Source organism: Lepisma saccharinum, chromosome 23 (assembly GCF_977018435.1).
Source record: "Lepisma saccharinum chromosome 23, izLepSacc3.1, whole genome shotgun sequence".
Lineage (NCBI taxonomy): Eukaryota > Metazoa > Arthropoda > Insecta > Zygentoma > Lepismatidae > Lepisma > Lepisma saccharinum.
The window spans coordinates 33,895,560-33,921,999 of NC_139251.1; the positions used below are offsets into that span (position 1 = coordinate 33,895,560).

At 38.0% G+C, this 26,440-nt stretch overlaps 1 protein-coding gene across 2 annotated transcripts in view; it reads left to right on the forward strand.

Moving 5' to 3' along the window:
* Positions 1–383: 383 nt before the first annotated feature.
* csul (protein arginine N-methyltransferase 5) overlaps positions 384–26,440 on the forward strand; it is a 39,442-nt gene continuing 13,385 nt past the window's right edge. The window contains exons 1-9 of one of the 2 annotated variants that reach the window (XM_083144356.1): positions 384–503; positions 4,621–4,719; positions 6,065–6,183; positions 9,259–9,476; positions 10,717–10,829; positions 12,079–12,376; positions 18,060–18,286; positions 21,967–22,089; positions 25,420–25,595. In XM_083144356.1, the coding sequence (XP_083000482.1) occupies positions 4,631–4,719; positions 6,065–6,183; positions 9,259–9,476; positions 10,717–10,829; positions 12,079–12,376; positions 18,060–18,286; positions 21,967–22,089; positions 25,420–25,595 (1,363 nt within the window). In that variant the 5' untranslated portion in view covers positions 384–503; positions 4,621–4,630. The remainder of the gene's footprint in view (positions 504–4,620; positions 4,720–6,064; positions 6,184–9,258; positions 9,477–10,716; positions 10,830–12,078; positions 12,377–18,059; positions 18,287–21,966; positions 22,090–25,419; positions 25,596–26,440) is intronic. The other variant, XM_083144357.1, reaches the window with a different exon arrangement.

A 26,440-nucleotide genomic window follows, 5' to 3' on the forward strand; every position in this document is an offset into this window, starting at 1 on the left:
CTTGTGCATGTTGCTTCATATCGCTATCTGTTAAAATTATAATACATTTTCCGAACTAGTGCAGTTTGAATCCATCAGCACGCGCTTTGTCTGCAAGGAGCAGACGATTTTCACGGAACAAACCAGCATCCTGGCCCGTGCGTTTGGTGAATCTCGTTCTTGCACGAAACGCACGGAATGCGACTTTTGGGACAGCATAATGAAACTCACGAAACGCACGGAAGCACTTATGGAACGGTCAGTTACCATAACTCGTTTAACGCGTTAAACTCGTCCATTGAGAAAATTTCCCTCCTCAATGCATAATGCAAGAAATTTCCCTCCTTGGCGAATGCAAGAGAAGAAAAAGAAGACTGTTAATGACGATACTGTGGTGTACTGATTGCTTTTTGTATGCTGTGATAACTCGCATGGTGGATTATTACATGTATAATAAGAAAGCATGAAGTAGTGATGTGATTTTTCGAAAACATAATCTTAGGCAGAATTTAAGAGAAGGATAGGTAATTATCAATCAAACTTAAATGTAAAGCGTGCTTTCTTGGATTATGTATTTCAAGTAATAAGTAAGTAGTATTTTTTGCTGTTGCTACCTACTGTCAAATCATACCGGTAAGTTAGACAGTAATTGCAGTGTTGTGAAGTTACACAAATAAACCGCTATTGGCTAACTTCTGCTACGAACGCCTGAGATAACTAGATTCATGAAACAGCAATTCACGTTTCCAAGTAAGTAATTCTTCTGAGAAAGATCGTTCGTCGGGTAATGTGTAACGGCATTTTGTGGCCATAAGGCTTTTCTTGTGTTTAAAACAAGTTGAAAAAAAAATATGGTATGGGTATGCTAAAGCCCCATCCAGGGTGCGAAATCGTTGGGGGAGGGGGATTTCCTCAACCAACAATTTTGGCCTCAAAAATCTCCCCCCCCCCACCAAATTTTCGGGGGTTAGAGTTTTTAGTAACAGTAGTATAAGCCGGAGACACATTAAACTCGTTTGTTTTAAAATAAAAATCATTGCTACTTACCTCATATGTATAGCGGAAGATTTTTCAAGCTGGAAATCACTTTTTTTCCATGAAAAAAGCGTTGTTTTTAACATTATAATCATTTATTGGTCGTTGCTAATTCGGCGGGCAAATTTTGACTCACGTTGTCTATCGTCAGCTGATGTGCAGTGTTTCAAAACTTATGAACCGATAAATACCGCACAAACTATTCACAAAAGTTTTTTAAGCGAAAATTGAGGCTAGACTCTACTTTACGTCCTTATCTGCATGGTGATTGCTTATTTGCGTTCGCGGTGCGCGATCGTGGTGCTGCACCCGGCATCTCTTCAGGTAAGTGCCTTTTTCTTTTTACACTTTCTGTTCACCATAGCCCCACTATCCATTCACGGGGTCGAGGTATGCCTACGAGGTTAGGCTAGGCCTGTTAGGTTAGGTTCCATTAGCACTCATTTCACCCCTAAATATGTGCTTCATCATCTAAAAAAATCCTCAATTGTGCATATCCGGACAACATCGGTTTTTCCTTCAGGAAATTTTTGCTCGCTTTGGGATTTATGTTGTTGAATTCCTTATAAAATAAGCTTTCCAACGTTATATGACACGTATTCCTTAGGAAATGGACGTAAACTAGAGTCTTACCTTACATTGGAAAAAAAACCGCTCACACGTCATCTCGTCAAACTTCCGCGTGGTTGCTACACTGTGAGGGGGTACATAACCGAACACACGGAACATTTGATTCATGTAGTCGACGGTAATGGCGGCACGAGCTATCATACAACAGTGATGCATGATTGACGAAAAATACCTTATTTACAGGCAAAATACGTTGCACGATTCTAAAAAACAATTTCCCTGGCTTCAGAAAGTCCTCAAGAATGCAATTCCGTAAGTACTTTCTCGTCTTTTCTCCTGTAAATTTTAAGAAATCCGTCTCCGGCTTATACTACTGTTACCGAGTTTTTGTTCCAACAAACAAAAAATGAGCAATTACTTTTAATTTCAAGTATACTTTACTGAGAATAATATCGAAAAACACACAAATTAGTGTAATTTCGAGTGTTCAATGCCATCTCTCTCTCAAGAGATCATTAACAATTCTACATCAATGCGTACAATAAAAGTAAAACAAGAATGCACAACAATAATAACTATGAAATCTAATTGATTTATATTAACGTAAAGCAAAAGCTAAATAAGAACTTACCATAATAAAACCACTTCAACTAGTATTTCATAATTTATTAACATCTTTAACCAGTTAGTAAGGGAATTTGGGAGCGATTTTACAATACCGGGAATTTCTCCATTTTCTTTGAAATTCGGCATACTCACTAATTTTGGCCCCCTAATCACGAATCTGCAGTTAAAATTTGGCGCTCACGTGTCTAACTTGCAAAATTTAACTATGTTTCCTAACCTAACCACATGCCAATGGTGCGTACGTAACCTATCCTTACCGTCAATGAATCGTGGAAGAAACATGTAATCCACACTTTTCAAGACACCATTTTCTCACATGCAAATGAACGCTCCATGCAATTGGTATAACTATTCGTACAACACTCTAGGAACCGCACCGTTGCCAAACTTACCTCTATTGGAAGCTGCATCTTCTCAATCCACACTCATCGTCACTATCACCATTCTCCTCTGAGCTTATTGGATTATACAAAATTCCAGCAAGTTTAAAAAATTCCAAAGTTTGATCTGCTACGATCAATGATCCCCTAATGAGAAAGTAACAATGCGGCAACGCTGTAGACACAGCAACAAGTATGCAACGAATACCGAACCTCACTTGTCAACATCAAATATGGCTACCACAGGAGTGTGTTGACAATCATACCGGTGTTAATTCCACATAATTCTGGAATTTCTATACGTGAGCGCCAAATTTTAAGTGCAGATTCGTGATTAGGAGACCCAAATTAGTAAGTATCCGAAATTTCAAACAAATTGGAGAAATTCCCTGTATTGTTAAATTATACCGGAATTTGCTATGTTATAATATCTGGTACTACTATACTATACCGGAGACACCTATCAATGATTTATTTCACAATTTTTTGCATTGCGGAACATTTCTTTAGGTGAAATAATTAATTTCTAACGAAAATAATGTCTATTTCTTACATTAACGAGTACTTACTGTTGTTCCTTATTTCCCACAAACCATCCACGGGTAGCCCTAAAAACTATTGACGTTAGCCCAAAAATTCACGATATCCCCACGAACCATCACGGGGACGAGGTATGCCTACCCCACGAACCAATGGCGCTAGCCCTGCGAACCATTGACGCTAGCCCCACGAACCATTGGCACGTGGTTAGGTTAGGCAAACATAGTTAAAATTTGGTGTCGTGGTAGTATCAGGAATATATATATTTGGTTGTGAAACCAAATCGCGAAAATCGACAGTTTCCATTCCGAAAAATTAACGCCTTATTTTTGCTTATTTTGCAATTTCTAGATGTTTCCCACTTATTCCAGTACGGATAGCCCCAAAAACCATTAACGGATAGCGCCACGAAAGATTACAAGTTTCTTCTTAAAACAACGCGAAAAAAAGAAAATGAAAAATAAATAGATATGATGAACTTTGTTCACGGGCATTTCTTGGTTTTCCAAAGGTTGAAACACTGCATAACAATTGAAAATCGAAAAAAGACGAGCCCGACGCGTCATTATGTAGGAAGGTGTACGTGCCATATTGTGTGTGAGGCAAGCGGAAAGGCTAGGAGAAAGAAGTACTGGTAATGTGAAAAATTGCTCTTACTTTAATCAAAACAACGTCAATACGCCTTCAGGAATGTTCCGCAAAGCAGATACGTAAGTATTTATGTCAAAAATTTGACAAAAGACAAGCACTACGTGCAATTATGTAGGAAGGTGTACTCGCCATATTGTGTCTCAGGCAAGCGAAAAGGCCTACCAGAAAGATGTACTGGTAATGTGAAAAATTGCAATTAATTTCATCAAAACAACGTTGATACACCTTCAGGAATGTTCCGCGAAGCAGATACATAAGTATGAATGTCAAAAATTGACTAAACGAAAAAATTAGAGTTGTCCGAAGAATAGTAAATTTTTAGCAGTTAGGTTAGGCAAACAGTTTAAAAAAAAGGGGGTTGGAAACACTGACAGGGGATTACGTCATCAAAGGTATGCAGCATGCAGTTCACATAGCGAAAGCAATGGCACTTGTGCGTCGGTGAGATTTTTCTCTTGGAAAAATACATGATTTTCCGGTCAAATAGATTCCACGATGAAAGAAAATACATCGACGAACGTTGGAAACCTTAGAGAAACTCATTTCCGTAAGTAGTTTCTTCTGTAAGAATGAAGAAATGTGTCTCCGATTGAACAAACTGTTACCAATAATACTAATATATCTTTAATTTAGTAATTAATTTTTACTTTTAATAACATTATAAATATGTATATCGTCTAATTTATATGTATGTTTGTTAGGAAGGGGGGGGGTTGTAGATTAAGATCTTCCTCCCTCACCAGTCTTAAATGATTTCGCACCCTGCCCATAACTAATAAGTAATGGTAATTATAATAAAATTATTGTATTGATTTATTTCATGTTGCTCTTTCTGCAGCTAACCAAAGATGTCAACAACTCGAAGAGTATCGTGTGGTCTGGATTTTTGCTGTGTTCCTGACATTAGAAGCAGTCTTCATGCTGCATCTGAATCCGGGTAAATATTCTTGGTTATTTAGTATGTCAATTTTGTTTTCATTTTAATTGCTTGGAGTAGTTACCATTTTGCCACTTGGCAGATTATATATTGTGATCTAAGTTTCCATTGTTAAATAACATGGCTTAAGGCAAGGAGGGACAATTTCCCCTAGGTCTTTCTCGCTGGGGCAGCTGCTGATCACTGTTGCCAACTTTGCTCTTTTGGAGCCAGATCTGGCTCTTTCGTGCACTCGTTTGACTATGAACTCTGCCCCACTATGATGCCACCACTGGCTCCAGCCCATAAATACCAACTTTTGCCATGAGTGTACATTATGCACGTGACGTGATTTCGTATAGCTATAGGCTGCGTCACCCACCTCTTCTTTCCTCCCCATGTATTTTTATATATAGCGCTGTGGCTAAGATGAAGATGACAATTTTGTTATCCGGGAACCCTTTATTTTCGATTTTATATTAACATCATTGGATTATTGAGATGGGTGATGCCGCCAAATCTAGGCGGTGAAAACTAAGAATAAATTGCCATCACTTTAAAGCTAACGGTAATAGCAGCACCCCCACCCCTCTGACAGCTAAAAATTACCCTAGGAGGCACTTTATGCAGCCTTCATTAATCTAGCTCCTTGAAAGTCCTCTTTAGCTATATTAATGGTGAAATTTAGCTCATCAGGTTTGGCAACACTGCCAGGATGGCCGTAGGAGGCAAGGAGACATGTACTAGGCTTATGGGACCATTATTGTATTCGTTCTCTCGGGAATATCAAACATCCGATGACGTAGAAAAGTACATGGACGGAGAAAAGACACGTTGAACTATGTCATAGTAGTAGAAAAAGTTGAAACTCCCATTTGATGAGCCGTTACTTGAAGTTGAAGTTGATGTCCCATAAAGAATACATGGGATTCGGTAAATACTAATTCATCATATTTTTCAAAAATCGTATAAGGCTTAATAATCAAATTAGGAAACTGCTTCCACTTGCCACATGGGGAGAAATTCATACTCTTTATTTCTGGCGGAGATCTTTTTAGTAGCATTGCTCATTCCAACTATATTTGAATAAATGCATGCCTGGTGTGTAATTGTCCCTCTTCACCTTAAAATCAGGAATCACAGTTCTTTAGAGTGGCCACAAACAAAAAAAACTTTTGGTCAAAAGCCTTCACATATCTTCCCCTCCATTCATTCAGCTCTGCCCAAGGTGAAGCCTGCTTCCCTCTAACCCACCCCTCCACATGGAAGTACAATGCACACAACACTGGTTCTTTTATTCATGGCCCCACTGTAGAATGAGGTTATGCCTTCGAAGTTTTCAACTTTATTGTTTTCCTTGTTTCAGCTTTGATTTCGCCTGTTTACCAATCGTACACCCTAGATTCAAGAGAGAATTCCTTGGAGGGAAGGCAAAAGACAGGCCAGGTGCTTTCACAAGATCTGATCTGATTTTAAACAGCTCAGGTAATTATGTGTATTGTGATAGATATTTTCTCAGTTTAGGATTTTTTGTGTCAACGTGTTATCATTTAATAATTTCTTGTTTGCTTATGTGTCAAGAGGCAGGATTACTTGTTTCCAGTAATGTGAGGTAAATAATAATACAATAAGCTGTTGGGTGTGCTTATGAGCATGCTAAGTTAATGATCAAACTAAACCCTGGAAATTGTAACAGCATTGTAAAGAACACTGCTGAGTTGGCATCTGTTTACAATGTAACTCTAATGGACATGTATTTCATCCACAATGGGTGTCTTATAGATTGACATTTTAAATGCTCTGAACTACTATATATTGCTACGAAGAGTAACTATTGGTGTCATCATTATAGTGACACTATCAGCTCAGTGCGAGTTTCTAACACAATTACATTAACATAAGTTACATTTTCTCTTTTTCTTCTATGTATGTAATTGAGAGACATATATATGCAGGCCCCAATGTTTCTATCCCACGTACTTTTCATCAATCAGCCATCTGTTGGCTGTTATCTAGGATATGGCCTAATGCTGAGGAACGTTTTGTTTGGTTCACTTCAGTAATTATGTGCATAATGAATAGTTTTAAGTAGGTTAGGCTTGATGCCATTGGAGTTTTTCTGTGTGAAAGAAATAATTCCCTCTACTTGTAAATGGTAAGTTACGTTTCGTGTTCATAACACCCATGAGAGAATAGTGCATCAGGCAACTGCAAATTATGACCATTATTTACTTCTGCAACTTATTTTTCAGGATTAAATTTTTGCGGAAACTATATTCTACAAGCTTCGAAGATTATTTCACACTCAATATGTCTTATAAACATACAAAGCTTTTTAATGGGTTAAATTTTTTGGCTGGGTCAGCACACGAGGCCATTTTGCACCCTTTAAAATAAACAAGGAAGGTTTCCCGTAGCTAATATACGTACCAGAATGTTAAGAAAGGGGTGGAAAAAAGTCCCTTGTGAAAGTGTAAGGTTATAAAGGCACTTGCTTAGGACGTACACAACATGTTAAAAAGGTAATGATAAACTAAAGTAAACTTCCTCAAAAGACATGGTCTCAATAAGGTAGAAACATTTCTTAAAACACAATAATTTGGAACATGTATGACAAGTAGTTGAGAAGGTTAATATTTGTCTGAGATTATTAAAATTGGCACAAACCAGCCCTTGCGGCAAATTGCCATGGATGAGAGGGCTGTGTCCAATCTGAACCTGTGTTAAGAAAACCTCTTCGGTATGTTGGGAATCATCCAGCATACCAGTCTCCACAACAGTGTCACTTTTTCTTTTAAATGTAACACAGCTGTTATTTTGAATCTGTTTAAGGAGAAGAGTAACAGATTCACTCCAGGTGTGTATTTATTTCAATATCGTCTGATTGGAGAGTGCTACTGACAAAAAGAACATTGCACAATAGAGTGTGAATTTCTAGTCATGTTGCAAGTAGAAGTGTTTTTAAGTTGATTAATACGTTAAATATGATCTTTATGTAGTTTTATTTACACCGCTGCCCTTCTCCATACATACATCTTTCCATTACAGATCCAATAACACTTGCTGTAAGTTGCCTATTGCCCCATCACACAGAGAAATGCACTTATCAAGACTTCACTCTACGAGCGCACTATTTAGCATAGCGCTAACCCATCCGCACTGTTTATCACGCAAAGATCCCTACAAATACAGTGCTTACTCTCTGTGTGTCTCGATGCATCCATAAAACTGTCTTAATCCATTGAGGGATGCCCACTTTCTGCGATCTGAGAATGTGAGAGACTGTAACAAGTCGGAACCAGGTATTTATACCTCCGACAAAGAACTCGCCCCCAACCACCGATGAAAGGTCCTATTGTTACCTTTCAAACAGGGAACCTGTTGCGGGAATGGCACCATTGGCTTTTCTGGCTACTGGGCAAGAGCATTTACAAATATCCAAACTACACATATAGTTTCCATTCTGCAGCTGTTTGCGTAAAAGCTACACAGCATAGCTCCCCCCTTTTTCCTAAAAAAGAGATAAAAAAGAACACAAACAATAATTCTTACCAGAATCCTCCAGCTTCCATGACAGGGTGGCTACTCGCTTGGAATTATGTGTGAATTATTGTCTCCTGGAATTATGCGTTAATTCTGCTTGAATGTTTCTCCATAGACGTGAAAAATTGCAACTTTTATTAATTCTAATCTCATTCAATTTATACATATTTGTTAATGCTCTGAAGCAGTTTAGCTTTTATTTTTATCGAGGAAGAAAAAGAAAAGAAAGCTGCAGGGAAAATAAAACAGAATTCTCTCAACTCGCTTGCTTTGTTAGTGTCATTTGCAGAACAATCTGACATAAGGAAGATTATTGCAAGGTGAAACATCTTTAAGTTAATTAGGTAAATTTGAAATTGTTTTTCAAATTAACAATTTTTTTGCAGATTACTATATTCCGTAACATTGTGACTTGTTTTGTAGATGTATTTCTAGTCTGAGTATGTGAAATGGCAAATGTAAACTCCGCACCTTAAAATAAATATATGTCGTTCAATTTAATTGAATTAGAATTTTTGGATACTTTGGGGGTGGTGAAAAGTGATAATACGTAAGGTTGAAATAGAGAAAACATCTGCTTGAACCCTTGAATTTTTCGAAAATTCACCTTGAAAACCGGGAATTATACTGGAATCTTATGGTCCTAGAGTGGCCACCCTGCATGAGAGTCCTTCACCACACTTTCCATTTTGCAGCTGTGTGCATAAAAACCACACAGCAGTATTTACAAAATTTCATGTATTTCTTGTGGAGAAGTTACTCCTAATGTAAAATTTTGACTTTTCCACCACAAACAAGATCTTCAATCTGTCCTCTTTCTGTTCATGTGTTTTTTTTACACCGTCAGAAGTTTGATATTGCAAACAGAACAAGTAAAATGATACTCCCATAAGTGTAATGCTAAGGTTGCAGCTCACAGACCTACCTTTTTCCAGCTAGCTGGACACTGAAACCGTTCTTCATGACCTTAACACTCAAACATTTGTTCAGTGGACAGTAATTATTTTTTTCTTCCAGATTGGAGTAACCTGATTGTAGGTAAGATGTCTCCGTACATAAATGTTGACTCGGAAGATTTTACAACCAGGAGACTAGCCGAGGAAGCCTTTAGCCAAGAATTAGTTTATGCCTCGCATCTTTCACTGCCGGCTGTCATGTTCACGCTGAGAGGCAGAAACACGTCAAACCTTGCCAGAATCATCCATAACAAACTTATGTCAGGCTGCAACTACCAGGTATGAAATGTTCAAATGATGTCTTTTCTGTGTAACGTTTCAGCATTAGTTGCTGTACTAGGAAATATAATGGATATGTTCTTATAACTTAGATTAACAATTTCATGTTTTTAAATATCCTTTTTGCCATGAGTAGACATCCTTAAGGCAAGGAGTGACAGTTTCGCACCAGTTGTACATTTATTTCAATATCATCGGGATGAGCACTGCTACTAAAGAAAACTAACATTATGCGAGAGTATGAATTTCTCCCCATGTTACAAGTGGAAGTATTTTTTAAAGTTTATTATTAAGCGAGATACGATGTGTAAAAGATATCGTGAATGATGTTGACAGAACCTTATCCTTTCTTATGGAGAATTTACAATTAATTGAATGAGTTTCAAATTTTCCAACTACCAAAACCTTTTTCCGTTCGTGTACTTTTCCACGCCACTGGATGTTTGATATTCCCGAGAGAAAAAATAAAAATAATGCTCCCACAAGCGCAAATTATTTCTCCGGCGCATAACTCCTCTCTGCATCAGTGTTACCAAACCTGATGTCTATAAAAGAGCTAAATTTCACCTTAAATGGAGGTAAACCTGACTTTCAAAGAGCTAGATTTTCAAAGGCTCCATAAAGTTCCTCTTAGGGTAATGTTAGGTCAAAAGGGGTCGGGTGATGCTCCTATTACCGTTAACTTTAAAGTGATGGCAAGTTATTCATAGATTTCACCATCTAGAACTGGCGACATCACTCTTCTCAATAATCCACTGATCGTCATATGAAATCGAAAATAAGGTATTCCCAGATAAATATATTATGTCATCTTCACATCAGCCAGGGTGCAATGGAAAAAGTGGCGGGGGAAGTAAGAGGGGTGGGTCGACACAGTCAATATAACAATATCATGTGCAAAATGTATATTTATGGCAAAGTTGGTCTATGTGGGCTGGATCCAATGATAACATCATAGTGGGGCAGGGGGGAGAGGCATAGTTCACACCCAAACGAGTGCATGAAAGAGCCAGACCTGGCTCCAAAAGAGCTAAGTTGGCAACAGTGCTTGTAGATGGGAGGTCCTCGTGGAAACCCTCCATCATGCCCCTAACCCATCCCTTTTCCTGCCTAAATCCAAAACCACTAGGCATGCTACGGATGACAGTACCTTCATACCATCACTTCGTAAACCTGAAGTTCAAAATACCCTTATTATGTCATTACATGAATGAACAGTATATGCTTTGTTCTGTTGTAGGTATGGGTTCATGTGCCCATGGAATCCCCCAGAATCACAGCAGCCGAACTCAGGTCAGATGAGGAAGACCCAGAGGTGTTGTGTTACAATCCTGAAGAAAACACTTGGGAATGGTAATTGTAATTTTTAATTTGTCTTACCTGTCTGTAATTACGTAAAATGGTTAAAAATATGATGTTTCGCTGGCATTGTCATGGTTGAAATGCAGTTTAAAAACAGGCGAGGGAGGTATGTGAATAGATGGATAGCAAGGGGTGGTTGAAGTGAGACTGCCCGGGGCCTCACTGCCCACGAGACATGTAAAAAAATAATTAAAAGTGAGAAAATAGATGAGAAAGGCTAATTTTTGTGGGCAATAAAAACCATAAAATTCTGTTTTTATCAGTCTTTAAAGTTTAGTTAAACATTACAATTTGAATATCAAATATTTAATGTTTTAAATAAACCATGTGGTAGACGTGATTTTAGAAGCAAGGTTACTATAAATAAGCTATGGATAAAATTATTTCTTGTTGCATACTGCATACTAAAATTGAAGGTTGTGGTTGTTCAACATGTGACGTGGCTAGAAAGATAAAGTAAAGGGAGCCTCAGCAATCTAATAGGTAGGACGTCTACTGCCACGAGGGAGACCTTAGTTTCACTCCCAGCGAGGATGATTTAAGGTCGGAATTCTTCAATCCCGACCCTTCATAAAGTAGCTCTTTTGTTTTTTTAATCTTCCATAAACTTGCATGGGGAGAAGAAACCACAATTTTTTAAATCAGAAATGTTGTTATTGTTGAGGATATTTTTTGTTTTGTTTCAGGCTATATTTATGGAAATTTTAGGTCATAAGTATTGATGGATGACATCGCAATATATTGTCAAGAAAATATCGTCAAAGATGATAAGATTCGATATTTTTTTACCATATCGCGATGTCAGTGATATATCGTCCCTACGATATATATCATCAAATATCGTAACAATATATCACCAAAATATGCTATATAGACGATATGATATATATATCACTAAAATATCATGCTGATATATTGCCGACACAATATACATCACCAAAATATTGTGACAATATATCATCTTGCGGATATCACCTGGATGATATTTTTTCAATATTGTGATATATTGCCCAACACTAGTCATAAGTGCTTATTTTGTTGATTGTTAAGTCATAAATTTCCTCGTGACTTAAATTTTGGCATTGATATATTTTTTTTTTTTCAGCCCAAGGTTTTGCCCTTTCATCCATTTTAGGTAATCCTCATTAATTAACATGTTGGAAAAAAAAAACAAAGTGTAAGAAAAATCCATATTCCCATAATTTCATAATATTACCAGTTAATCTTGCTTTAATTTTAGGTGGAACCAGTTCCGATCAGTCTGCAACTTCGAAAAGAAACTGGGTATTGCTTTGGAGTTGTCAACAGATGCGCCAGGAGACGACGTTATCACCCGGTGGATAGGTGAACCAGTTAAAAGCCTAGTCATTCCCACGTCCCTGTTCTTAACCAATAAAAAGGGCTTTCCAGTTCTGTCCCGTGGACACCAGAATGTTGTGAGGAGGTTCGGATTGCAGGACGTTCAGATAATCATAACGGGTAACAATAGGCATGGGTTCATGAAGTTTTATCAACAGTATATGGAACATGTTTGGCAAGTAAGTTTAAGAAAATTTTCTGAATGTGGTGGGTGTTCTTTCGCTGTTAAATTTGTGTCTCCGGGAAACTAAACTCCGTGATCGAACGGTTCTTGAGTGTGTGTGTCCTGCTATTACGAGGCTATTTCGAAAGCTTCCTTATTAGTATTTGGCTAATTCTGTCATTTGTTGCCTTGTAATCAAGTGGTTCTGGGTTTGATTCCTGATGGATGCACATTACTAAGTAATTAGGATTCTGTTTTCAGGGACTTGTGGCACGGGAATATGACTGAGTGAAAACAGAAAGGATAAGGGAAGAGCTTAACATTCTTACAGATATCCAAGGGTAGATAAAAACTTGAAATAATTCAGCAGTCAGCATATTTTTTAAAAAATTATCTTTGCTTTTTTTTTTCAAATATGACCCAAGAAGGCCAAGAATCCAACAAACATAAAGCTACATACAATCGTGAATCATTTAATTTATTAATTAATACAAGATTAGAAAGTAATTAATTCTTGCACTAGATTGACCTTCTTACAGAAGATTACCGGTAATAGCCTGAATAACTATACAATACATTCTAATACATGGCCGACTACCATATCACAGCAGATTTTAAAATTCGGCTAGCAACAGTGCAACAATTTATAAATCCATGTTTATTATTCTGATTTAATGATACATGTGATACAGAAAACACACTAACATAAATAAACACATGCTATACTTGGTATTTTAAAAACGATAATGGATATTTCCATAAGCAAACTCGAATTAGTTGAATATATTGAAGTGTGACTCGGTGTACAGCTTGGGGATCGTTTGAGTCACAAGGGATTGTAGCAAATTACGAAATGTGAGATGTTTCCATTTTATAACTTAATTGGCCTACTGTGTCAAGAAGAGAGATGCGAGAACGAAGCTCTCTCCACACTTACTGTGACCCAATCATGATTATGCTCAATGTAAGATCCTGGGTTCGAGGTGCAACTTACTGAGGCATCTCGCACCTTATACGTCACCTCGAACTGCCTCGCCAAAGTGCCCACTATACTCGATGAATTCTGATTCCAGATTGAGAGCGTGTTTTACTGTTCAGGACTTTACTTACGATCCCGTGTGTCTGACCCCTCATCGAGAGGTTTAAAGCCTCTTATCCTCCACGGAAAGTCCCCAGAGGATGTGAGGCCAGGATTACATACTCTGCGGTATGCAGCTTTGTCGTTGAATGATCGGGTAGTTGATCAGTGTGGGTAGGTGGATAAAGTAGAGCTTTTCCAGATAAGCAAAGAAGGAGAAAGGAGACACTCACCAGACAGTGAAAAAAATTGAATTTTTGCAAACTTATCATTGCATCTTGGAGTTAGAAGAAAGACATAACCGGAAGTTATATATATATAGATCCCTCAAATGCCCAAACTGCAGAAAAGTATTGATTGATATCTGATCATTCCTACAAAACACCCAAGAACAAATTAATGTATATTCATCACTATAACCAGGATTTGTATGTAATTCCATATTCTATTCCTTTCTAGATACACACCTTGAACAGGAAAATGTCAACGATTTATGTAACTTACATGATTTTGCATAAGTTTTGTGTTACGTATTTTTACATATTTGCTAATTTACTTTACACAAAACAACATATTTCGGTAATTTCTTCCTATCTTCATCCTTTTTCCTATATTTTTGATCTCGGAAACACGATGAAGAAAATTGTAGCTCATGTGATGTCATATTTTCTAATCAATGAGATGCTTAGTGCTTACGGTTACCTAAAATTGACTGCCAAGTTCAAAGACAGGGTTAAGACATGTAACGTCGTTCCTCGATCTATGTAATAAGGAAACTATGCTGGTCGAAACTTTAACCTCAGAGGAAAAATAATGTGGTGCGTATTAATCGAGGAACCACGAATACAAACTTTTGACTTGTTACGGGGTTCAAGCTGAAAGATAAAAACGTTGTTCCCACAATAACAACACTTGAAGTATACTCAAGATAACAAATAAGCTCACCAATCACTATTTTTTTGCTATTTAAATTAAACACCTTAATTTATACACTATACCACACTTCAATGAAAAATAGCATGCGTCAGAATAAATGGTTTATTATTCATTAAAACATCAAATGGTTGAATAATACGATTTGAACAATAAGATGACCTCGTAACAATGAGTCAATTGCATGTTTGATTGCATGCTGGCCATAGTACTTGTTTGCAACAACTTAAAATTTTTGGATAACAAGACAAATTGAAACAATATATAAGGTAGTCTAGTTAACTATCTCATCGGTGTATAATTATCTCAATGTACATATTGAAATATTAATCAATTGATATTTTAAAATTTTAAAATCAACCAACACATTAAAATTCCTCCATAGCAACCTGTTTTCTCTGCCTGACCTAATTTTAACCTTTAGATGCTCGATATATTTATGAAAAGGTATTATGTTATGCTTCCTACAATTTTTTTGTTGGAAACATAGGGGTTGAATCATGAAAAAATGAAGTCGTGAGCTTTCTCATTAATACCTCCAAATATGTATAACACCTTTTTTCTCAATCCAAAATTATGTAGTTTCGTTAAAACAATCGTTTAGAAGATGATTAAAACTTTAACTGTTCTGGCGTTCATCTGCATGAATTCTATCTAAAATCAAGGGGAGTAGACCAATCAATTGCAATTATAAAACCTTTACTTCTGAAGACAATCATTTATTCACACAATTTTGGGGGTAGTCTGAAATTTAATAGTTCTGACAATCACTCGTACATGTGCCGCACTAATTCACAAGGTTCGTTTCACTACTATAGCCGAAAGATAACGACATGTACATACCTTTACTCTGTTCTGGTTGATTCAACGTAACCCTGTTGCACAGAAATTGATGGTGTTGAATTGAAAGGGTCAAAAACACCTGGTTCCGACCTCATGCAAGCTCTCTACACCGTCCTTCAAAACTGTGTGGTTGGCATGTTAGATCCAAGCTTCAAACAACATGCAGCAATCCAGTAACCATCGTAGCACGTGTAGGAAAAATAATGATCACCTCTTTCTGCTGTCAAATGTTGCTTGCTGTTAGCGACGATATTTTTCCCTTTCATTTAATAAAGATATCAAGTACATGTGAAATTACTAGTCGTATAATAGTTGAGCAATGCAATTTAAAACAACAAGGGGGGGGGGGGCATTGGCTGAAAGATAACGTACGTTCTCAAAAACTAAAATTGTTCCCTATTCATAAATGCACATTTTACGTAAACGTTCGACTAGGTTCGTAAGTACAGAAATGGGCAAGAATTTTTCATAACACAAGTCTTGTAATCGTTATGTTATTTATCGTGATTCTGAAAGGTTGAAACACATACGATCGTAAGTCGTTAGACGATAAAAAAACGTTAAAACACCCAGTTGTACTGCTGTTGTACTTACACGACGAGAACCCGAGGTTGAACTGTGTGGCTTTTTATCCCTGCATAACTTGGAAGGAGGAAATGCAAAGTGAAATACAGAGACCTCTGTTGGTAGAATTAGGCATTGAGTAAAATAACCTCGGGGGAATTGCCAAAACTGGAACAGGCATAAAATGAGGAATTTACGTCATCGCTGTTACAGACAAAAAGAAATTACAGGAACTGGTACTTATCGAAAGATGCTGGAGTTTCTCCCCCTTCCCCCCTTTTTTGTTACGTATTTTTGTTTCGCTTTCAGGTTTATTCAAAGCACCTAGAAACTTGGCATGGGTGGATAAGAAACCTATGTATGTAGCGAGTTACACAATATGTTTGCTTGTTCAAAAAGTCCGAAAGTAGCTATGTATTTTCATTCAATTGTCCTTCCTGTAGATACTTTTTTTTACAATTTGTTTCGAAAATTACAAAGAGCATACTTACATATTTAGATATTTTACAATAATTTGTGATGTGAAAGGTAATTAATAATTGACAAAATTGGCTTCTTAAATAGTTGCTGTGCTTTTTTGAGTTTATAAATTTGATACAGATTTTAATTTGTACAACTTATGTTCTTAAAATTATGTTGAATATGTTCAAATAAAATAAATATCTAGCATAATTCTTGAAATTGCTTTTATATTCAATTATTATTAACATTACATATTCTTTGATACTACATATTTAGGTTTATATTTTATCAGTTATTGTTACATATTTTGTACTTTGATATTACATAAAAATATGGGGTCTACTCACCACTGTTGTCGTGGCCTCCCCATTTGCATAGTGGTAACATCGCTGGCTTGTAATCAAGGAGTCAGGGGTGCAATATCTTGTGGTTTGACTTCCACTATAATATAGGTCCAATCTCGATTAGCCCATCTCTGCATAATGTAGACTTAAAAAAACAAACTCAAAACTATTGTTCATAATGTGCTCATAAAATCTGTTAAATAAACTAATTTGATTAACATGCAAAGTTAGATGCATGACTGATGTGGAATTTACCTGATGACTTGTCACATACGAGGGTTGGTCATAAAGTCTTTATTGTGGTAGTGATGAAATTGAGCTGGTGTCATGAACGCCTGGGGTGGGGTTAGTCCTCTACATATGCACCACAGAGAGTGATGCACTTCTCCCAGCGGTGGATGAGCTGATGGAGGCTGTGGCTGTAGAATTCCCCACTTTGGCTGCCGAAGAACTCCTCCACCTCAGCAGTCATCTTGTCGTCATCCTGGAAATGCCTTCCATGCAGCGGGCTCCTCTTGAGAGAGAAGAGAAAGAAGTCGCTGGGTGCTAAGTCAGATGAATAGGGTGTGGGCAGAATTTCAAAACCCAACCCAGCTGCATGTGTCACCTTCTGCTGCACAGATTGAGTTGGTGCATTGTCATGGAGCAGGCGAACACCCTTGGAAAGTTTTTCTCAGCACTTTGATTTGATGGCCTCCCGTAACTTGGTCAGGAGGTCCTGGTAGTACCGTCCAAGTGTAATCTGCGAGGAGCATGCCCTGGCAGTCCCAAAAAATGCTCAGCATCGTCTTTCCCGATGACTTCTGCATATTCCCCTTATTTGGAGGTGGCGACGCCATGTGCTTCCGCATTGAAAGCACCTGCGCCACTTAACCACACTGTCATCGGATGGGGCATTTTGGCCATACACACTGATCACTTCTGCATGGATCGCTTTCACATTATTCCCCATCAAAAACAGGGAACTAATCACTGCGCGAACTTCCACTGTCTCCAGTGGGGGTGCCATCTTGGAAGCTACGTTGCAGCAGCGTTCCGCAGGACTATAGTGCTGGATAGTTGTGTTGAGCTGACACTAGAGGGAAGTGCGCTTATGTGAAAAACACAAACATTGGCTCCAGTCTTGTTTTTCTCTACGATAATGAAGACTTTATGACTGACCCTCATACATGACATATACTATATGGAAAGTTAATGCAGCATCGGCCAGGACTCGGAACCTGAGTCTTGTCATATCATGCCATTTCTCCACAAACTGTAGACAATTCCACACAGGTATAACATCGGAAGCGAAACCTGGGTTGAAAAATGGTAGAAAAATGTCACAGTGTGGCAGAGTTTCAGATTTGCTTACCTTTCAATGTGGCTATGAAATTTTTTTTCACAGAGTGTGCAGGGAAAAACAACAATATTCATGCATTGATATATCGGAATTTATGTACATGTTACATTTCTTAGTGTACTATGATTGGTAGGTTGTGTTGTCTTTTCAGACAGTGGGCCAGACAGATCCCTTAGCTCAGTATGCAAGGGGATACGAGGATTATCTCCAGTGCCCTCTGCAGCCCCTAATGGACAATTTGGAATCCCAGACCTACGAAGTATTTGAAAAGGACCCTGTGAAATATACAGAGTACCAGCGTGCCATATATAACATGCTCGTTGATAAGATACCATTCGATCAGAAGGATGAAATTACACTGTAAGTAGTTGTGATGTATATATTAATTCACTGCTTGCAAGTGATGAAAATATCACTATTAATTGCGTGTGTCTTTTGTGAAAATTACTTTATTCACGTATTGATGGCTGTCACCATTCCGAGAAGGCTCTGATGGATATTTTATAACAGTCCAAGGATAAACTAACTCTCTAGCCTTCTTAAACCCGAAGGTTCATGGCTGCAGCAACATAGGCCTTCCATATGTCCCTATCCTGAGTAAGATCTATATACTCTTTTTCCATCTCTACCAATTTCCTTTATGTCCATCTCAACATTATACCTCCATCTTCGTCTTGGTCTTCCTACTAGTCTCTTACCATCAGGTTTCAAGAATCCTGTAAACTCTTCTTTCACATGGCCTGCCCACCTAAGTCTCCTTGATTTAATCATTCTAATAATATCTGGACATGAATACAAATTATGTAGTTCTAAATTATGTAACCTTCTCCACTCACCTGTCTCCTCATGCCGTTTACACCCAAATATTTTCCTAAGAATTTTATTTTCAAATACTCCCAATTTATGTTCCTCTTTCAATGTAAGGGACCAAGTTTCGGTCCAAGGATGAAGTATATGACTGTTTTTGGACGTAGGTGGTTTTTTTTTCTCAGGCTGGTTTACGAGATGTCATTTACTATAAATAAAATATAACGTATTTTCCTTACATTCAGTGAGTATGTGTTGAGTAATTGACAACGTTTCAAGGACCGACCTGAAGAAGGGGACAGTGGTCCTTGAAACGTTGTCAATTACTCAACACATACTCACTGAACGTAAGTAAAGATAAGTTATTTTTTATTTTATTTATAGTACATAAAGTGAGTAAGTTGCACATAACCTGAAAAATGAATGAGATGTCATTTGTGCTATTTGTTGTTATTAGTTTGTAATTTTCTTTAAAATTGGTTGTCACAGTTGAGTCCTGTCCCTGGGCTATATTCTTCATTGGTTGGCTTTTGTCTTGGTCTGTAATTTGTAAGGTTTTTCCTAGTCAGCAAAGCAGTATTTTTTCTATTTATCACTGCAGTTTGCTATTTCTTTTGTTTGTTTTGTTGCAATTTGGTGGATACATGGCACCTTCCCAGTGAGATAACATTGTTTTCAGTTTCATTAAGGATGGCATCAATTCTGTAAGTTTTCAGAAGCTATTGAAGTAGTTCTTCAGTAGCTTGCTGTAATTGCTTATAAAATATAAATCTAAGTTTCAGGGCCGTGCTTTCTCCTTTTATACCCTTATGTTATTGGCCACATTATTTACACTCTTACAGTGCATTAATCTTGATTTTTTTTACTATAATAATGCAAACGTAATCTTTACAAAAATAGTTCAATGAACATTTGTGCAATGACTGGCTTATGTAGATTTTTTAAGTGCTTACTTATTGATAGACTGTACTTCAAGTGGTCAATTTCAATAATTTTGGGATTTGGTGAATCTAATGATGTAAAAAATTAAAAATTTAAAAGATGAATTGCGAAAATACATTAAATAATCCAACCTATAGTGGAATTAAATATAAAAAAAGTTGAAGATTATTTATCTTTGAAACTAATTGTCCAATTTTGATGAAACGTGTGGCATTTGGAACATCATTTTGCCTTCTTTTTGATTACTAAACTCTTCAGATAGAAACATTTTTTAAAAATTCAACTGTTACGAATCAGTGTTCCCACTGACCGGAAATCCTGGAACACCAGAAATTGTCAAGGAAATAAACCTACGATTGATGGAGTCCGTGAATTGTGAAAATGCATCAGAAAAATTGGGGGGGGGGGGCTGTTACTTGCCACAATTTGGGAAGGAAAATTATGCCTGCTTTCCTCGGAAGATAATCCATATACAGATGTTTTTTATGGTTTTGTTAATTTATTTTGAACAGTGTGGAATAAGCTTGATCCTCTTAAATAGCAAGTGCAGTTGCACCCGTAGAACTTGCTAAAACACCACAGAATACTCTGGACATTTATTTACAAATTTGGTTGGATAAAATGAGTGGGAGCCCTGTGAATAGAATTAGGGCCAAGTCAATACCACTTTAAACTGATACCAGTTCAATACGAAGCAGAGCACTTATACATTTTATTCTAGAAGTTTGCCATTGGAACTATACCATAACAATCTACCAGTTTCACTTTAAAACTGGAGATAATAACATTCACAAAATCCACTTCTCCCAAAATTCGTTGTAAAAGTAATGGAAATTGTGTGTTTTGTATAATTTTGAGATATTTAGACTGGAAAGTATCAGTGAATAAATTCTGATACTTCCTGGTAACAGCTCAGCTTCATCCTGTCATTCCCTAAGTGCCTACTTTGAATACCGTATTTATGCCTGTATAATGCACACCCTGGTTTTTTGGTGGGGAAAAGTAGTGACAAAAAATGTTATCTCGTGTATAATGCACAGTATAATCCAGGTTCAAGCAATGGCTTTCTTAGTTGTAGGTCGTATAGCTGTTGCTCTGGCAATGAAGAGCTAGTGACATCATACCTATTCAATGAGTCACCTGTTACTATGTGGACCAAGAGGAAAATATCCTCTTGTGTAAACAGTAAGTCACCAACCCAAGCCACCTCCCCCTTCTCCCTCCACTGTGTTTAGCATCCCAAAGCTTTCACTCTTTAACCACCTTATTTATTCTGTAATAGTAGAAAGGGAGATCAAAATTACATTATTGATATGCAGTGCCCAGGAAGTTATTTTCTGTCATTTCTCACCAATTAAATACCGCTGATATACGTCCTGTGTTGTGAGGGAGGTGGATGCTCGAATTCTGCCAGAACGACACTGCTTTTCTTGTGTCGCAGAACTTTACATTACAAAGTGAAAAATCCTGGCCTTTATACTTTTAAGCCTGTGCTCATTTTCTCTTTACTTTTTCTAAAAATAAACCTTCAAAATGTATACTTTTTCCCATGACTGATATGACATTTATAAGAGGCCCATTCAGGACCCTCAAACTAGCAGTTAGCAGAACAAGATTTCTTTCATTAAGGCATTTACACACTCCATATGTGTCATATTCTTTGGCCAGGAATACATTTGAATTATTATTTTCTTTCTCCTTATTTTTTCTTTCATCCAAAGTACCACAAAAATCAGAACATTCCTTAATATTGTGATGAGCTTATTTCAACTGCATTGCACATTAGTGTTGCCATCTTGATTGGAATACTGTTGCCACATTCAGAAACTACAGAATTCAAGCTTTACAACGATATATAACATGATAACATGATAGGGTTCCGTAAACATGAAAAAATTATTCTGTGCATAATACGCACCACAGTTATGGGTGCAAAAAATTTGGAAAAAAGTGCACATTATACAGTACATGAGTAAATATGGATGCTTTATAGGAAATGAGTTTTATAGTGCCTGTTTTTGCTTTATTTCAAAGATAACTGCCTTTTGAGGGTCTATTTAGGAAAATGAAAATTCTGTTGATTTCCGTCAATTTTTTGTACCCATTTTGTCATTTTCAGTGCCTTTTTATCTGCCTGTTGGAAAGTTTTTTGGTGCCTGTGAGTCCTCTATCAGAAAGACACATCCAACAAAGGATGTATATGAATTGTGGTCTTGGGCTAAATATAGAATATGTGTATTTTAGCACACAATTACAGGTGAAAAATATTCAAGTACCTGTTATCTTTTTAGCATTGTTATGGTTGTGGGAGCAGGAAGAGGCCCCTTGGTAAGGGCAGCCTTGAACGCAGCAGAGAAGGCAGATAGGAAAATCAAGGTGTATGCAGTCGAGAAGAATCCCAATGCAGTTGTAACGTAAGTACTTGATATGCCTTTCCCCTTTTTAATTTTATTTTTAACCTTGTTTTAGGCACGTCATTTTCTGTAACATGCATAGGCATGTGGAGTACACCTTTCACCTAACCTTTTAACTATCTTTAAGGTGTGCAATATGACTAGAAAACTTACGTCACGTGCCGGCAAAATATTTGTTAAAACACTAAAAAAACACACAAACAGCACGATACAAAACACTTTAGGAGTACTTCTGAGCTTTCGATTCACTCTCGGAATCATCATCAGAGCTGGTCAAGGGCCGACGGAACGGACGCGGTTGAAGTTCTACTGGCTCTACTCGCTGTGTCCTCCGCCGGACCCTGTGACTGAGTGGTTAGCACATCGTGCTGCGATGTCAAGGGTCCCAGGTTCGAATCCCGCTCGGGCTTGGTTGGTTGTGAATGTCCATTCATCAATTTCATCACTCATTCCCATCTTCGCAAATAAGCCAAGAGGCACAAAACACGAGGTAAAATAAACTAAATCAATCAATCGCTGTGTCTGCCGGAAGTTGTCGTTGGGGTCTCTCAGTGTTGGCAAGTTCTTGTATGTTTGAATTGTTGGCTGAGAAGATGAATTTTTAAATTTTTAATTTTTAAAAACACAGTAACACTTAAAAATCCATCTCCCCCAGCCAACAATCCAAAGATACAAGAACTTACCAACACTGCAAGACCGCAAAGACATCTTCCGGCAGAGACAGCGAGTAGCGCCAGTGGAATTTCAACCGCCTCCCTTCCATCGCCCCTCGCCCAATCAAAAGCTCAGAAGAACTCCTAAAGTGTTTTTCATTGTGCTGTTTGTGTTTTTTAGTGTGAAATATATCATGTATTATAGTGCGCATCCATGCTGAACATTGTTTCTTTGTATTTCTTCTAAGATCAACTGCAATTTCCTGCTGCACTTATTAAATTACCTAATATTATACAGTTAAGGTCAGATGCATGCTTGGGAGACAGTTGTCCCTTGCCGAAATACATACCAACTGAACAAGTGTCGGTCACGTGGTCACTTTCATGTTCTCTTTCGTCACTACCACACCCACATGTCCTCCCCTTCCTCACTAACCCTCTTCTGTATCTGAATCTGCTGTGTGCTGTCTTTCTTGCTTTCATATTTTCCTTGTTAGGTATTAGCCCCCCAAGCATGCAACTGGCAACTTTATAATGCAGGGTGTTGACCAGTCAAGAAAAAGTAAAAGTCTACATGTAGGTCAAGAAATTATACTTGTGGTCAAGAATTTTTGCTATCACAATGACAGATTGATTTATTGTTTATTTTACTTCACTTCTGCCCCTTTGGCTAATCGTGATAATGAGGATGAATGATGGTAAGATAAGATGGATGAAGGGACAATCACAAATATATACGGACAGCAACACGAGTTCCACATAAGATTATACTCGCTGCGCGTCCAAGCACCAGAGTCTTGCCAAATGCACTTCAGGATGCATTAATAGATCAAGGAGGTCCAATGCTCTTGTTAAGTACAGCTTCAGTTTTCATCTTAACTGGCCTTTTGGTAGGGCTTTTTCATTATTGCTAATTTCCAACTTTACCTAAGTAAGGGTCGTGTAAATAAGGGTTCAGAAAAACTAAAAAAATGTCAAAAAAAAGTCCAAGGATTATGAATGTGTTATTTCGGTTGCTTGGAAGTGCAACAGAACAATACAGCTGAGCTTAAAACAGAAAATCATCTACGAGGATGTATCAGAAAGTTTCGGGACTAGTTCTGTAACATGCCAACAGACGGCAGCGCAAGGCTGCACGCACAGGCACAGGGAGCACCAACCTTCATAAGTCAGTGTGCCAAGAGACATCGTCCTGTGTACATCATGAACTGTGCAGCTGGTGCTCTTCTGACCACATGCGTTCATCATGGACAGCAAGTTAGAACAGAGAGAACGTGAAATTCTGTGTGAAACTGGGCAAATCCGTCACAGAAACACGCGTACGTCGAGAGTGGAAGACGGCACGCTGACTGGGTTCTTGGCAGACTTGGATGCGGTGTTCCTTCTGCTCCAGGGTCTGCAGCCTGGGGACGAACTTGGCAGCAACACGGCACATGTTCAAATCACACGTGAGGATTGCCTGCACTGTTCTGTAAGACACACCGACAATGGCTGCAATGTTGTGGATTGTTCTCCAATGATCCTAATGCACAAGTTGCTGAATGGTTTCAACATTTTCGGGTGTTGTGCTTGTTGAAGGTCGTCCTGATCTCTCGTCGTCTTCCAGTCTTGTTCTTCCACTCTTGAAACATGCATGCCACTCAAAACACCTCGAACAACTCATTGCAGCATCGTCGTACACTTGCCGAATCATATCAAGCGTCTCTGTGGCGGATTTGCCCAGTTTCACACAGAATTCCATGTTCTAACTTGCTGTTCATGATGAAATCGCAGACGTGGTAACGCACGTGGTCAGAAGAGCACCAGCTGCACAGCTCACGATGTACACAGGACGATGTCTCTTGGTACACTGACTTATGAAGGTTGGTGCTCCCTGTGCCAGTGCGTGCAGCCTTGCACTGCCATCTGTTGGCATGTTACAGAACTAGTCTCGAAACTTTTTGATACGTCCTCGTACATAAAAGCACCCATGCGCAGTATAGTTGACAGTGTTGCAATCTTATAATGAATATTGATGCGGAACCCCAATACCCCATTTGCCCAACGGAGTTTTAAATAATCCATAGTTTCCTGTACTATTATATTTATTCTAACAAAACATATACACAATTCCCAAGTATGGATCTTCATTATGTTTTCATCGAGTCCAGATATCCTGTGAAAATTTCGCAATATATACAATTTTCTGCATTGCTTCCGTATTTCTCTGTTGCTGTATGTTGGTGAAAACAGTGGTCCTTCGAAATGTATCGAGCTACAACATAAAAGGGCAGTGTAGAAATGTGGAACTTCACCTATGAAATAGTTTAACTGAATTTTATGCACTACACCATGAATGTAATGTTATCGTTCACCAGTAGTATGGGGCAGAGTTTGATTTTTGATAACTAATAACCATTTTAATGTTATGGTGGTTGTAATGAATTTTATGAATATTTTTAATCAAAAACTTTGGTATGGTATAACTGCATTGAATGCTTATATTTTCTCATAACTGATTTAATGTTCATGTATGGACAGGTAGTGATTCATAGTGGTGTATGATCAGCTGAATTATAATGTAATAGAAATAAGTGGGATAACGGCTATCTTTGCTATGATAATGTTACAGGTAATGATGGATTTACTGTAGTGCATCCTTGTAGTTGTTTGGTTCCTGATGAAGTATAATTTGCAGGTTACAAGCCCAACAAGAAGAAATCTGGGGTCATCAGGTGACCGTTGTGTCTTGTGATATGAGGGAGTGGAAAGCCCCAGAGAAAGCGGACGTTCTTATCTCGGAGTTGCTCGGTTCTTTTGGTGACAATGAACTCTCGCCAGAATGCCTCGATGGTGCACAAAAGTTCCTGAAAGGTGAGTGGTACCAGATCTCTCGATGGTGTAGCTTTACTTTTTACCTTGAGGCAAAAAGCAGTAAAGTGTGGTTTGTGCAATTTTTGGCTTCTGAAATAAGCAGAAGGTAGTCAGGGTGCGAAATCCTGGGGGAGGATTTTCTCCACCAACAATTTTGGCCTCAGAAATTTCCAGAGGGAGAGTTTTTGTTAGAACAAACATATGATAAGTAATTACTTTTAATTTCAAATATGCTTTACTAAGAATAATATCGGAAAAACACGAATTAGTGTAGGTGTGAGTATTGAATGCTCTCTCTCAAGGATTATTAACAAAGCCACATCAATACGCACAATAAAAGTAAAACCAGAATGCAAGACAATAATAACTATGAAATCTAACCGATTTATATTAACATAAAGCAAAAATTAAACAAAAAGTTACACATAATAAAACCACTTCAATTACATTGCATCTAAAGATATCAGTTTGGCGGTTACGAGGAGATAGGTAATTAACTCTGATACACTTACTATTCATTTTCCTTCCGACCTCAACACCAATACCGGGGCCCTCAATAAAACCTGGCGTTCCACCATCAGGAGTATGCACACCTGCCCAACCTGCTCTTCTCCAACAACAAGCTCCCACTCAACCTGCTCCTCCCCTGCAACAAACGCCCACCCAACCTGCTCCCCCTTTGTGACAAGAAACCAAGCACAGACTCCAAACGTTAGTAAAAAAACCCGCCTGCGCATGCGAGCAAACACCGCCTCGTGAAAGCAGACGACAAGATCTGGAACCACCTTGTGCAGCACTAAAACACCGAGGAGAAGGAAGCTCTACACCCACACGAGAACAACAAA